Source organism: Neolamprologus brichardi, chromosome 6, assembly GCF_056152115.1.
Source record: "Neolamprologus brichardi isolate AB-2024 chromosome 6, ASM5615211v1, whole genome shotgun sequence".
Classification (NCBI taxonomy): Eukaryota; Metazoa; Chordata; class Actinopteri; order Cichliformes; family Cichlidae; genus Neolamprologus; species Neolamprologus brichardi.
This window is the reverse complement of record NC_142109.1, coordinates 24,559,492-24,575,000: the sequence shown is the minus strand read 5'-3', so window position 1 is coordinate 24,575,000 and position 15,509 is coordinate 24,559,492. Positions and strand designations below refer to the sequence as shown.

At 38.3% G+C, this 15,509-nt stretch overlaps 1 protein-coding gene across 1 annotated transcript in view; it reads left to right on the top strand.

Moving 5' to 3' along the window:
- Window positions 1–13,137, top strand: part of LOC102781458 (dolichyl-diphosphooligosaccharide--protein glycosyltransferase subunit TUSC3) — an 83,940-nt gene extending 70,803 nt beyond the window's left edge. Inside the window, exons 9-10 of the mRNA XM_087841892.1 lie at window positions 9,224–9,314; window positions 12,321–13,137. Coding sequence (XP_087698018.1) covers window positions 9,224–9,314; window positions 12,321–12,336 — 107 coding nt within the window. The 3' untranslated portion in view covers window positions 12,337–13,137. The remainder of the gene's footprint in view (window positions 1–9,223; window positions 9,315–12,320) is intronic.
- Window positions 13,138–15,509: the final 2,372 nt, after the last annotated feature.

Here is a 15,509-nt window from a genome sequence, read left to right as displayed (position 1 = left end):
GGGGATACTCCCACTAGGTTTATATCTGGGACTCTCCACCATTTGACCTTAGAACTGAAGAAGCTTCTCGGATGAGAGGTGAAACGTCTTTAAGCAACTTAAAGAAGTCCAAAAGCTTTTCTTTGCAAGCTCCTTTGACACTGCTGGTAAATTCACAAAGACACAGAAAGTGGCAATTAAAAGGTTAAGTCAGCACGGCCCAAAAGCTCATGCAACCTGTTGCTGTCATCTTTCTGCTCCTGTAAAAAGAAACATACATACATCCACCCTTTTGTCACTCTGGGTGGAGGTGCAGTCAGTCAAGCTTTTGTCAGTTCAGTCAGTTCCCCATTTTTTATTTGCTGACAGTAGAACCTCTCATGACACAAAAGGTCTCTACTGCCAGCAATGACGCCATTTCAAAAAAGAATTTAGACTGGATTACCTTGCTGAATCCTTTTTGACAGGGACTTGTTTTCTGATTGTCCCAAATAAGTGGCTTTCTCCTGAGCCCATTTTAATTTTGGAGAAGCTCACTTGCGATTGTTCAACATGTTGTGTAGCGCTTTCGATTCCGATCTTGCAGGCCTGCTTGAAAAAGAGAAAACACAAAAGAAAATGCCTCAGCCAAGTAAATCCCCAAAACTTTCATCCACCAGTCACACACCTCACACAACAGCAATATTCTATTAGATGATGAGTTTCTTCCAATGTACCCAGATGTGTGTCATGATAAGACCTCCCCCACACATCAGAAATAAGAAACTCAATAATCTATTTGTCACGGGGTGCCGAGGCAGGCCGTGTGTGGATTAGTAACGGACCCAAGATGCAGACTGCTTAAGTGGAGGGTAAGCTTTATTAACAACGGGTGAGTACAACAAAAAGGGTGGCAAAAAACAGAACTGTAAAAGACTCTAAACTGGGAAAACTAAAACTAAACACAAAGCCAGAACACGAACGAAGGTACCTAGCAGGGAGAATGATGCGGCCAGAACACACAGGAAAACGGAGGGGAAATGACACAGACGAACCAGCAACGACTAAGACAGAAGACACGACTTAAAAACACTCAGAGAACACAGGGAGATTACACACAGGTGGGGGACACAGCTGGGAGTGATTAACGTGACGAGACTAGGGAGGCAAACTGAAAACACTCACATAAGACGCAGACCTTCACAATAAAACAGGAAACACACACACGCAAAGACACAGACTAGGAAACGCGGACTTAACACAGGAATAGATGGGCAGAACAGAATACACTAAACAGGAGGAACAACAGAACCAAAATCACTAATAGAAAACACAAAACGCTGTGTCAAAAGGACCCAGGATCATGACACTATTAGTCTCCACTCATCTGACCCTCCTGCAGCATTCTGTTCACCTCTGCTATGATTCAATCATTTTTTCCCAAAATAATACTAGTTCACTAGTCTATGTATCACTTCCTAACCTACTAAGTGAACCGGACAAGATGATGGTAACAGAAATGCATGCTTAAAAATACTGTTTGATCTTCATGAGCTTCATGGCATGTGTGTTTGTGTTAGTAGGATTAATGCATTTTTCTACTTGTGTAATTTTTGTGTACCTCTCCTCCTTGCGGTGCTCCAGACACTTTTCAATTCTCCACGCAGTTTTTTCTTCCCAGTTTCCTAAACCCAAATTTCATTTCCCACACTAAAACAGCCTTCCTCTATGCCCCCCCCCCCCCCCCCCCCCTTTTCTTCACTGCTCAGGATACTGCTGTGAGCTCTTGATATCCATCTCGTTGTTCTGGAACTGCATTTCTTGTCTTCAGGGAGAGATTCTTGGAGCTTGTGCTCTCAGGGTGACAAACACATGGAAGTTAAGCTGTAAAATAATTCAGCCAAAACTTGGCTTGAGTGTTTCTAATGGTGTTAACCTATAATTTTCTTCCGACTGCTGCACGTGAAAAATTGATCAGGGTCTGCTCTTCACCTGCAAGTGACACACTGAGACATTTTGATCATTGTTCTCACTGCTTAAAACAACACATCTCCTCTCTCTGGTTCTAAACTCGCCTTTCTTAAAACCCAGAAAGTGAGACTGTAGTTGCCCAAGTTGAAAAACACCAAACCCTCTTCCTATTTTTTTCATTTATTTTTATCAACAATTCTGTTAAAAAGAAATTTTTGTGTGTCCACCCTAGGGGAGCTGGTGGCAGTACTACCCTCTCCCTCTAGTTGGAAACAACTTTTACACACATTTCTACACTCCTTTTTTTTCTTCCTTGTTTTTGTTCCCCATTTTCAACATTTTTTAACCCCATTTTTTCTGTTTTTGCACACACATCAACTTTTCCCACACAACCATTCTCTGCAATCTTACACACCACACATTTACTTAGTTCTTACCATACAGTCACGTATTGAGTTTTGTCCCTGGACGCCCGGTGGAGCGCTTGCCGCAGCCGCCTCTCGAGCCGCTAATCCGGCTCCGCTAGCTGCTTCTGGAATCTAGATTCTCTTTTACTGCACGAGACGTCTCTCGTGAGGTTCCTTGCCTTCTACGGACCAAGGAACGAACACTGCCACCCCCAGTTTCCTTTGACGAAGTTGGGATCTTTTAGAAGACGCTTGGGATGTCACTCTGTGATTCTACACGAAGACTCCTTCGGACCTCTTGCCCTGGAAGGTCGTAACACACTCACCTCCTTGGCCAGACACAAAACTCTCGTGACTTGTTGCAACTTAGCTACAACTCACCCATCTGCAGGAGTCGCCTCAAAGTTGATGGTCTTGGTGGTGACTGAAACACACGGCTCTGTGACTCCTCCATTTCCTTTGCTTCAACAGCTGGTAGGACAAAGGTACCTTTTTTCCTTAGGGGTAATCAGCCAGTCCACGGAACCTTTGTTCAGCGACCACACGGACCATCCTGTTCGTGACGCCATTTTGTTGTGGAAGTTTTCCATTAAATAAAGCCTGCAGACGAGCGGTGAGCGGTAGCTAACATTCTTTAATCAAAACACACAAAGAACAGACAACCAAGCTTGTGGAGAGTCTAGCATGGCTCTCAGTTAAATACCTTCTCCAGGAACAAAAGGCAGTACACAGCTGTTTCACACCTTAAGGTTCACACTCCCTTGCTACCTCCCAGAGTCCTCAAAGAGACAAAAGACTCTTCCTGTGGAGCTGTCTGCTTCCCCCAACTTCCTTACTAGACCCCCACCATTTGTCTTAATGTATGAGTGTGAGACTTGTTAAAATCCAGTGGCACCAAGGCATTATACAATAAAATAATGTGATTAATACACAAGTAAAAGAAATTCCTTTACAGGTTTCTAGTCTACATATGGATGTAGCCATTTTTAAATAAACCCCTTAGTTTTAAACGCGCACCATGAGGTAAATCATTGGTTTTGGACTAAAAAATGATGTTTTGGCTGCAGCCGTGTTAGTTTTTTAAAGCTACTAGTTTTGTATTTAAATTAGAGGCTTGGATGTTATGAATTTTGCTTACCAAAATTTAAGCACATACTTCTTAGATGTGCTAAGAACCATAATTGTCCATGCAATTTGTAATATAATTCTAGTAATTTTATTAAAATGCTTGTAACACTTCCAGTCTGCACCAGGCTGATGGAACCCATTTTATTTGCAGTGAAAGCAGAAGTCTGAAGATTGACTCACTTTTGCAGCCATCCTCAAGTTGCGATTAGAGAAGTTGCAATTTTTGGCAATACATTATAATGTGTGCTTCACTTTTCATCCCTTGGGGACTTTTGCTTGGTGTGCACACATTTGACTATTTATTTAATCACCATGATCATACCTTTGGTTTGGTGTGGTACTAAAAAGTGGAGCATGTTTTTAGGAAGAAATTATGGTCCCTGACCTCACATGAGTGTCTGGGAGTCTTATGATTGTGACACATTACATATGCAAAGTGGTCACTTGACTATAATAATTCCATATTAAGTATATGTACATATTGTCACTATTACTTCATTCTAACATGTGTATTCGCTTAAATATGCATATTAAATTGATGATAATATGGAAGTAATTTACATGTCTTTCTCCTAGGTTTCATCTAATAATTGGCAGTTATCATAATATTTACACCTGCAATATTTACTTGAAATAAATACATTTTAAGATAGAGCTCTCCTCTCTGGTACTTTTTGTACCAGACTGCATGCTTCAAACTGGGTATCATATCAGAAAATTAGTGCAAGCCTCTAAACAGCCCTTAATATTTTACAAGAGTTTGAGGATAATTTGTAGATTATGGCGGGGGATGGATATTAGATGACCTCTCTGGTAATTACCTCAAACACATAGACACGGTTACACACTAGGGGATTTAATTAGAGTTAATGTGATGAAAAACCAACTCAAAAAAGTGTTTCACTTGTCTCTGTGAGGTCCCATATTAAATGATCACTCTAAATATCTAAGGGAAAGAGTATCAACCCTGAGTACTTCTTCAGATGTTAAAGCTTGACATTTAAAAATATAAGATTTTTTTTAACAACATCAAGACTTGTTTTTCCAATATCACACAAACACATACCACTCTACATACATAGAGACGCACACATGCGTAGGTGGCACACTTAATTATCACCTGTAAAATGACGACATATTATGTGCACACTGCAGAGGACTCCGTAATTTCCAGCAGTATTTTTAGTATATTGACTACTTCAATTCAGCCTCTTTTGTAGAAATACTACCTACTAATTTACATAAATTAAAGGAACCACACTGTGAGGATTACATTATAATGAAACACAAGAATTTTAGTGCTTACAGAAATTTTCTATGCAATTTACAGAAAAACACGTGCATATCAAAGTCATTTTTAATAGATTGGGATTTATTCAAGGAGGGGGTGGAAAAAATGGAACACAGTACAGGAAATGGGGTGATGCCAACTTTGAATGAAAGGTATACACCGCCAAAATGACCATATTGTCTTCTTCAAATGTAAGTTAATTATGGGGGGGTTGATTTTCCTTTGTCTTTTACCTTTAGGGGTCACCAAAGAAGATCATCTGCCATATAAAAATAATATGCTATCAAATTGGGGCAACACTGTTTTGGTCTAATGACAGCAAAGAGTTTGTGCAAAACCTGATCATGTATCTTATCCAGTCAGTACTGCAGTGTTTCGTAGTTTCTTGAGCTTAAATAGTTAATTAGCTTTGTCTTGACTTCAGCTGTTCCCAAAAGACAAATATTTATTTGACTCTTCTTCGGTTTTCAGCTTGTTCGAGGTCTGTTTGGGGCCATTACACTGCTGCAGCATCAATGCTTCTCCTTAAAAATACAAATAGGTGTATGTAGCATGTGTCTGAAGAATGAAGTGGTTCTGTCTCTCTCCCATTTGTCTCTTTACAACACCCTGCTGTCACTCTTATTAAGTCAGACTTGGAATTATCCACATGTAATATAGATAAAGAAGCTTTTCTCATTATTTGGTTTGGCCCAGCCAAGATGTTTGTCACCAGCCTACCCCAGTAAAGAATATATTAGTGAACAAAAAGAAATCACTGTGAAAAATTATATTTTTGTAATAGGTGGGGAAACAGGCTTTTATTCTATCTGCCTTGGTTTGTTGTAAAGTCAATGACTTGTGTGTGATTGTATCTTCTGATGGAGTCACTTCACAGTTTATTCTTTGATTAGCAATTGGCTGCCGAAGACATGAGGAATCATTTAGCTTTACAGTCTATTCATTTTCTCCTCCTAATTAAATAGGCTTAACTTAATATGTTTATTGACTTCCTCTTGCTTGTGAAATGTAAATTTATTTTTACCATGCCAATATATTGTAATTTGAATTGAGCCAAGTCATACAGTCAAAAGAGGGATTACCACCTTTGTCGCTGAGGGAAATCATTCAGTCTAAACAACTTGTCATTTCGCCAAGGTCATAAATCACTTGGCATACTTGCATGCCCCGTGTGTGTATCATTATCCGTGGATGCATACTAAGATCTCTCAGTCATAATTGATGAGGTAAGGGAAATGCATCCCTTTCTACTTAATGAAGATACACAGACGTTCTGATGTTCCCACTGTATATGTGGAAGTTGCAACCCTGGAAGAGCAAGGACACATGCACTTTCTGTGCAGACGCTGTAAAATATACATTATTTTCAATTAAGTCATTTGGTAGCACATTTCTATAATATAGTACTTGAATATTTTCATCAATTGGGCATCAGTATATTCCTTATTTGACCTCAAAAGGAACATAAGGTAGAGGGGATTCTCCACCACTCACAGTCTTAGCAGCTCAGTCCCTAGCCTCTCCCCTTACTCTAGGGGAAAACAGTGAATCCCAAGTTGCTGCTCTGTGTGTGTGTGTGTGTGTGTGTGTGAATAGGTGAATGAGAAACACACTGTCGAGTTTTTTAAACTAAGGTTAAAAAACTGTTTACCTTTAAATACCTTACATTTACCATTGTGACAGATGCCCCCTGTCTTCAGTGCTGTGAGCATGTGATTTGTACCGTGTGGTCAATGCACTAGGTCGTCAGTATGCATTCTCAGTTTGAAAAAAGTTGGGACGCTTTATAACACGTAAATAAAAAGAGAATGCACTGATTTGGAAATCTCAACCAATATTTTATTCACAATGGAAAATGTCAAATCTGAAGGCTTAAATTTTAAAATTTAGTCATTTTGAATTTGATGGCAGCAACAAATCTCCAAAAAGGTGGGACAGGGCCATGTTTACCACTGCATAACATCCCCTCACCTTTAACAATGGCCTACAGGCCATCCGGGAAGTGAGGAGACCAATTGCTGGAATTGTAGGAAATGAATGTTGTGCCACCTTTTTCTTGATTTTTTTTTTTTTTTTTTTTTGGTGGGGGGGCTCATAATACACCAAAGATTTTCAACTGGTAAAAGGTCCGGACTGCAGGTAGGTCAGTTCAGCAGTTCAGCTGTGATACATGCTGTAATGGGTTTAACATAATTTTGATGCATGGAAACGTACAAGTTTTAAAGCAACATACAGTATGTGCTCAGCATTTGTGATGCATTTCCAGATGTGCAAGCTGCTGATTCCATAGGCACTTATCCACCCCCTCAGAATCAGAGATTCAAACAATGTGCTAATAACAAGGTGCATAGTCCATCTCCTCTTTAATCCACAGTATTCTCGGTCCATGTTTTCCAAAATGAATTTCAAATTTTTGATTCACGTAACCACAGAACAGTTTCCCACTTTGTCTCCATTCATTTAAATGAGCTTTGCCCACGAGAGCACGGCAGCATGTCGTGTTAACCTGCATTTGTGGATATCATGGAGACATCACAGGCAATGGAGATGTTCAAGATACAAGATTCTTTATTTGTCTTATGCATAGTCATAAGAGTGGTGTGTCCTGAATGGCTCCTTGACTGTGCAAAACAGAAACATTAAGTAAAGTAATGTTTAAATTAAAAATCTGAAATTTTAAATTAAATAACTGAAAATGTACTTTGTGCAAATGGAATGTTAAAGTGTTTTGTGCCATATAAGCATAGCAATATATTGACAGAGCAATGCAAGTAGAATAAACAAAATGACCAGAGTAATGTAAAAACAGGGTAGTGTAAACCTATTTACAATAGATGTTTCTGCGCCCATGCAGAGATTTCTGTGACAGAATCATAGCTTTTCTAATGCAGCGCCACCAGAGAGTGAGAGGTTTTCAGGCAATGTCCCTTGCACACAGAGATTTCTGCATATTTTCAGAGCTGTTCGATAACATTATTTGCCATAGATGATAATTTTACGTTGAGGAACAATATTCTGAAATTGTTGCACAATTTATAGATGCAATTTTTTTCCAGATTGATGAAATGCTGCCCATCTTTACTTATGAGAAACTCTCTAAGACACACTTTTTATATAGCCAATTATGTTGTTGACCTGTTGCCAGTTAACCTATTTAGCTGGAAAATGTTCCTCCAGATGTTTTTTTTTTGTGCCATTTACCTTTCTAGCCTTTTGTTGCCCCGTCCAAACTTTTTTGAGACATGTTGCTGCCATAAAATTCAACATGAGCTCAAATTTTTTGTTATAATAAATTGTCTCAATTTAACCATTTGATAGGTTTTCTATGTTCTGTGAAAAAATATGGGTGAAAAAATATGGGTTTATAAGATTTGCAAATAATTGCATTCTTTTTTTTATTACACAGCACCCCAGATTTGGGGGAATTTGGGGTGTAATATCACTTGCTCTCTTAAATATCACAACAGCAAATGTAGTCTTATACAGTACATCTTATATTTTACCAGCCAAATGTTTTGATGTCAACTTTCTCGTGCATCCACACTCACCCTCTTGTTCTCTAACACTCTAATTCTCCTTTAGGCACACACACACACACACCCCGTGCGCGCGTGTGTGTGTCCCATGTAAGGACAAGAACATATGTCGCTATTTAGTCTCCAGGAGAGGTACTCATCCTAATCCCTGATTAACAATATCAGTCGGTGGTGACAGTTTTAATTTAACACAGTACTTCTTAGGGATTAGCCACTGCACAGGGGTGTGCATACACTCATACACTTGCACATACAGTGATAATTCCTCGGCAGATAAAAGGTCATGCTTATGTATATTTCACTTTAGAATAGCCAATGAGGAAATATGATGATAATGGCTTCAAAGATAATTTTCTGTAACCCAGCAGGGTTTATCACGACAAAGAGACAGTAGCACATACTTTAAGGGATTATTTTTAAAGAAAAAAGGCTAAAGGAGACTTTTTTCATAATGTCCAGTCAGTTTGTGTTTTATATGCCCTTTCTAGTAATATTCTATTATCATGTTATGTTACCAGTGAGTTGTATGTTTTTGTGTTTAGCCGCTTATAAATTTGTGTTTATACATGTAAACTACCAACATGCAGATGCAGGATGCTTTTAGTGTGTGCTATGTCTAAATCCTGTAAGCATATTCAATTTGAAAATGGATCAGAGAAACAGTTGCCTCTGTGGTTATATTGGGCATGGAATGCTTGAAATGAATGCCTTTAAACAAGAAGAAAAACAATAATCTCAGGCTTTTTTCAAGTTATTATAAAAGAACATATTAGGGTGTCATGAATTTGAAAATGTGTAAGAATAAAATGTGCTTGTAGTAACTTAAAATCTAGAGGTCGTTGTGTAATGAAATATTGTTAATGATATTATAGCACAAGACTTCTAACCAGTAATGCACAGTAAAACAACAGTCTGTCTTTGTCTTCTTGCAGTCATCTGCCTGGTTGGCCTTGGCCTGGTGGTGTTTTTCTTTAGTTTCCTGCTCTCCATCTTCAGGTCCAAGTACCATGGATACCCCTACAGGTAACTATAGCAACCACACACCACTGTAAAGATGCTTCCACCACAGCTCAACAATTATTCAAGTGCAATATACAAGCAAACAATGAATCTGAAAATCACTGAAGCTGACATAAAATCACTGCAAAGTTATTGCTTTCACAATGCAAAAATCAGAGCCAAAACAGATCCATCGGTTCAAATTACTGCCTTGATTTAAAGAAAGCTATTCAATCAAAAATACTCTCTCCAAAATATACAAGACACAGAGCCAAAGAATCAGTCATAGAGGCAGTATACTCAATATAAAGTATAACACAAAAGGTTCCTCAATTAAATAGTCATAGATCCCTCATGGGTTTTTTTCTCCAAAGGGTCTCATGTAGTGAACACGCTTTTACATTAAAACCCATTTTCTAGTCAACCAACAGCAATTTGATTCCATTGTGTGCTAAAGGTCACCATAATAATAGATTTAATGCTTAATGGAAAATATCCCACAACTCTTCAGAGTCTGGGTTCAGTTTGTCCGTCCGTGAGCAGCTTTAAAACATTACAGCAGCCAAACCCCTAGCTGTTGAAACTCTTGAAACTCACCTTTGAACAGGATGCAAGGGGTCTTCATCAAGGCAGATACTTTACAATAATAGAAGCTTTAACCCTTCTATGAACTCTTCCTTTAAAAAGACACAAATTGTAGTCTTCTAGTTCGGTGGATCGAGTTCAAATATAATAACGATTGTCTTGAGACTTTATTGTGGTATGAAAGTGATAAACCTTTTCTTTATAGGTCTGCTGAGACCATGATTTCCAAAAGGAATTTCAAGTTTTGTTTCAATTTAGACCATAAAAACAGTTTCCATTTCATTCCATCCCATCTTAAATGCACAGGGGATAGCAACATTGCCTGATCTTGCTTATATTTGATAGAGTGGTTTGGTAGTTTTACCTTGGATTTATGGATGTAACAATGAATGGTATTCACTGAAATGGTTTTCCTGAGCCCATTTAGTTATTTCTACTACAGAGCTGTTTCTAATATAGTCATGTCTAAGGTGCCGTCATTCAATATTAGGTTTGTGGCACTATCGTTTGCATACTGAGATTCCTCCAATTCGATGAACCTTTCATTGCTATTAAGTGCCTCAATCACCGAATTCAAAAAAATATTATTATGCCTCTGTGAGTGTTTTCATTGTTAGGGTTTTATTTGTTATTGTGAAATACATCAGAATTAGCATGTATTATTAAAGATTCTCACTTTCAATGTTGGGTTTTCTTTGTACTAGTTGAATGTTGGGTTTAAAGGAATTGCACATTTTCTTTTTTTTGAAATGCACTTGGACTCCACTGGTTACTCAATAACTTATTTCTAATATTTTACATACGCTGGAAATATATGTGATGTGGTTTGTAAGACTGTAGCAAGGTCTTGACTTAAAATACAATCTGAAAATGCCGAGCTGAGGGTCCATTTTTAAGTTGCTAAAATATGGATGGATGTATCGGGACTTGTCATATACTGATTAGTTATTATTTTATATTTAAAATATAAAAATGTCATAAAAATTAAACATTTTACAAGGATAGAAACTTTTATGAAGAAAGTCTCTAAAGTGGCATTATTTATGGCAATTTTTGCATACAGTGCTGAATATACTGTATTTTCTGCACTATAAGGCGCATTTAAAATCTTTTAATTTTCTCAAAAATTGACGATGCGCCTTATGTATGAATTCTGGTCATGCTTACTGACCTCGAAGCAATTTTATGTGGCACACGGCACTCACAAATCTGTCAAAAAATGTTTTAGCACAACTTTGGTAAGCTATGAAGCCGCACCACTTGATGGGTTGTCGGAGCATTACGGCTGCCGTAGTCAGGAGCCTCGCGGAGTAATCTGGGTCCAAAACTCCAGCCGCTTCAGGTCCCAAAGTCAAAAGAACACTGCGGCATCACTGAGAGTTAAAAACTGTCTAAATTCTTTCATGTTTAATAAAATGATCAGCGTTGCTGCTCTACCAGGTGTAGCAATTAAGTTTAACATCCAGGCATCCATGAAAACAGAATTTATTAAATTTAATGGAGTTACAAGTTAGCAGGAAGTTAGCTCACTAGTTTCCACCTAAACATGATATAGCATGTTCTGACTGAGAGATTTCTGAAAAAATGAAAACGTACAGCTCTGCTATCACTTCCAACATAAATGAAGACCGAAAACTAAACAGCAGTGACGTTTTAGGGGTTACTGAAGTTGGGTCTAGCTGGTATATAATGACACAGCGACACAGCTATGTTAGCATAACATAAACACAGTGAAGCTGGAGGATGAACGCTAATTTTTTTCCACTCGATAAAATTTACCGGGAGGGTTCCCGATGGTTAGGGACAAATGCAATCGCATGGTAGGATGCTGTAAACGGACCAAACTTCAGTCAGGAGAACAACTGAGATAATCCATCAACAATACGAGGTTAGTCATTAATATACTGCAACAACATGGGAATAGAGCAGCTGCGAGAGAATTCACCATTAATGAATCAATAGTACAGAAGGGGAGGAAGCAAGAAGAATGAGTTGAGTAAAGTTTGACTTATCTGACTGTTTTGTTTCACTTAATGTGCCTTATAATCCGCTGTGCCTTTATGTATGAAAAATACGGTAGTACAGTTTTAAATTCCTATTACTTAAGTCTGATTGTGGCTTTGTTTTTATTCTTAAGTGCATGTTATGTTTGAGTGGCATACAGAAATTTTTAGGGCTAATTCAACTATTCATCAGTTAGATTTCTGTTTCATAATTGCAAATCCGTTTCAGAAATGTTTCTTGTTTACATGCTTCCAGAAACGGTTTATACTCCAAATGTGTTTTTCTTTTTTCCTTTTAGCTTTGTGTTTCACGAAAATGTTTTTAATGTAACACAAGGTTAGACAAAGAAATACTTTATTTATATCTCTTATTTTTCCTTCTCCTTGTTTGTTTCTACCCTCTTTCCTTCTCTACTTCTTTTAATCTATCTCTGTCTCACAGCTTCCTTATTAAGTGAACAAACACAGTAGAGACAGCCAGAAAAAATGTCGGAGGTGGTAGGTGAGAAGAAGAGGAGTTGAGAACATACTTGAAGAGGAGGCAGTGTCACTACTGAGTCTAAAGTGCATGGTCTGGTTTCTATTAGTTTATGTGTCGTTGTTGTTTTTTTGGGTTTTTTTTTTTTTTTTTTACTTAACTACTACCAATAAATCTGCAAGCTGAATATGGTTGTCACTTCATACACTGGACAATAAAGGCACCATTTTGCATGTCATGTATCTTTGTTGTTTTTTCATGACTCTTTAGCGCTAACGTTTTTTATGTGGTTATATAAACTGACCAGTGACAGTGGCAGTCTAATCATTTGTGACATATTGTAAACATGAATTGAACCATATTTTTCAAAAATGCTGTTAAAAGTAAAACTGGAAACTAAAGATTTATGGTGGGTTAATGGGGATAAAAATGGGGCCAAAATCTCTAGTTCAATTCAGTATTTTTAAGTAACATGGACTAAGTAACCCTCTTTATTAAGTACATCTTGTTCGCACTGGGTGGGACGCCATTTTGCCTTCAGAACTTCCTTAATTCTTTATGACATAGCCCCATATTGATTGTCCATACTGAACAATAGCATGACGGAGTTGCATGTCAAATTCTGTCCCCACAATCTGAACATCACAGCTTCGACACTCATTGGAAATCAGGAGTCATCAGACCAAGCAACTTTTTTTTCTTTATCTTCTATTGTCCAGTGTTGTCTGTGAAGGTTCTCAGTCATCCAGGTCATCGTAGTCTAAGAAGCTTGGAAAGAAAAGCGTCTGGACTTCTTTGAGTTGCTTGAAGACGTTTCACCTCTCATCCGAGAAGCTTCTTCAGTTCTAAGGGTCAAATGGTGGAGAGTCCCAGATTTAAACCCAGTGGGAGTTTCCCCCCAGTGGGAGTTTCCCAGACGCCTTAACGCCCACTCACATCCTGGGCCATCTGACCTCAGGAAATCACTTGATAGGGTGGGGACAGGTTTCACAATGAGCTCACCCGAAACCCTGGCTGATTGTGACCACACCTGCTTTCACACCTTGGCTCATGTGATTAGGTAGAGGATCATCAGGGGGTCCTTTGTCCCTCTTTGGGGGGAAACTCCCACTGGGTTTAAATCTGGGACTCCACCATTTGACCCTTAAAACTGAAGAAGCTTCTCGGATGAGAGGTGAAACGTCTTCAAGCAACTCAAAGAAGTCCAGATGCTTTTCTTTCCAAGCTCCTTAGATTATCCAGTGTTGATGAGTCAGTGTGAATTGTAGACTTAGTTTCCTGTTCTTATCTTACAGGAGTGGTATTTGGTGTGGTCTTCTGCTCCTGTAGCCCATCTGCATCAAGGGGTCAATGTGTTGTTGGAACTAGTGTTTATTTAAATTTGTTTTGTCTTCCTATGAGCTTGAAGCATTTACATCATTCTCCTCTGATCTCTGGCATCAGCAAGCTATAACTTATCTTAATAGGGCCATTCTCTGCAAACCCTAGAGATGGTTTAGTGGGAAAGTACCCAGACCAGTCCATCTGACACCAACATTCACACCAGTAAAAATCACTCTCATCGCCTTTCTTCCCCAATTCTGCCGCTCAGTTTGACCTTTAGCAGTTTGTCCTGACCATGTCTGCATGCATAAATACACTGAGTTGATGCATTTTCTGATTAGACATCTTGTGTTAAGAGTTATGCCTAATAAAATGGCCAGAGTGTAAGTTTATGACAATGATACATAATTGTGTAACATTATATGGATTAACATGGATAAATAAATAAATCAAGTCATTTGCAATTGAGGCGTTAGGGCTTTGAGCTTTTGTTGGTAGCTGAGAATCAGGATGATGGGTTTTGCTCAAGTTTCCACCATGTGATTCCATCTGTGTAGCTGTAACATATTGTCTTAACCTAAGATGAAAATAAGTTATTTAAATGTCTCTGTTCCCGCTGTTTCTAAATATTCAATATGCTGACTACGTGTCTTTCAGCTGCTGGGTATATACTATATTGTCATCTGGCAGCTAAATTATACTTCTTGTTATGCAGCTGAAACCACTTGGGTGAAATAAGGGAAAGGTTGTGATTGTAATGTAATAGAAAAAAAAAATAAGCATCAAAAATTATTAGTGTGCTGCAGAACACAAACGGCAAACCAGCTGCCCAAAATTAAGTCAGTAAATAAGTACATTAACAAGCATACCTTAAACTGCCACTGAACTCATCACCGATGTAAAATGGTAGCTCGTGTACTGAGTTTACAGAAGAATGGTTGCTAGTAATGTTACGTTTCTTGCAGAAAGTGAGAAGCATAGGTCATTTAGAGAATACATACATTTTTAATTCCTTCACTTTTGGACTGCCCACTAAAACAGTGAGTGGGATGTGCAATGGATCCATTTATGTAACCTACTGTGTGTGGGCAGACAGAGAAATGGTACTTTAGATAGACTGGGTTTGACAAATGTTATAAAAATATTCCAATTCTTGTCTATTTCTGTTTTAAATCATGGGAACAGTGAACCATTTCTCAAATATGGTTTTCAAAATACACAGTTAAGTATTTGAGTTCATCAGAACACGTTCTTAAGTAAAGGTAATAGAGTGGCTTACTCTTTACAGGTAGGACATGGTGTAATCAACTAAATATGTGTAACAGCATAGTAATACGCATAGCCACCCAATATGAAAGGTGACCCAATTCAATAAATGCCCATCCTCTTAAGGCTCTTAAGGCTCCAAGGAAGTAGACCAAGTGTAATCACCGCAATATCCATCCTCAAGTTATACCATATTGAGCTTATTGATTAGGCCAAAAATGAGGCATTATGTGTTGAGGGTTTTTAAGTGCCGTCTGAAGCTGAGAGGCCCTTTGCTGCAACATATTTGAATAAAAGTGAAGAACAATGCTGATCATCAGCACTGCAAGCAGAATCTCCCATCTGTTTTCCCTCAACTGTTGGCCTTTACGTGTGTCGGAAGAAAGCAGAACAAATGTCACCTTCAGGGGGGATAAGTATTTGCAAAGAGAGCAAAATCAATGTGGATATTAGATAGAGGACAGTTGTAGAACAAAATACACAATTACACAATCTTTCTGCTGGTTAGAAAAAAAACATATCACAGTTTGCAGGCTAAAATTACACGCTAATCTTTCACAGCTA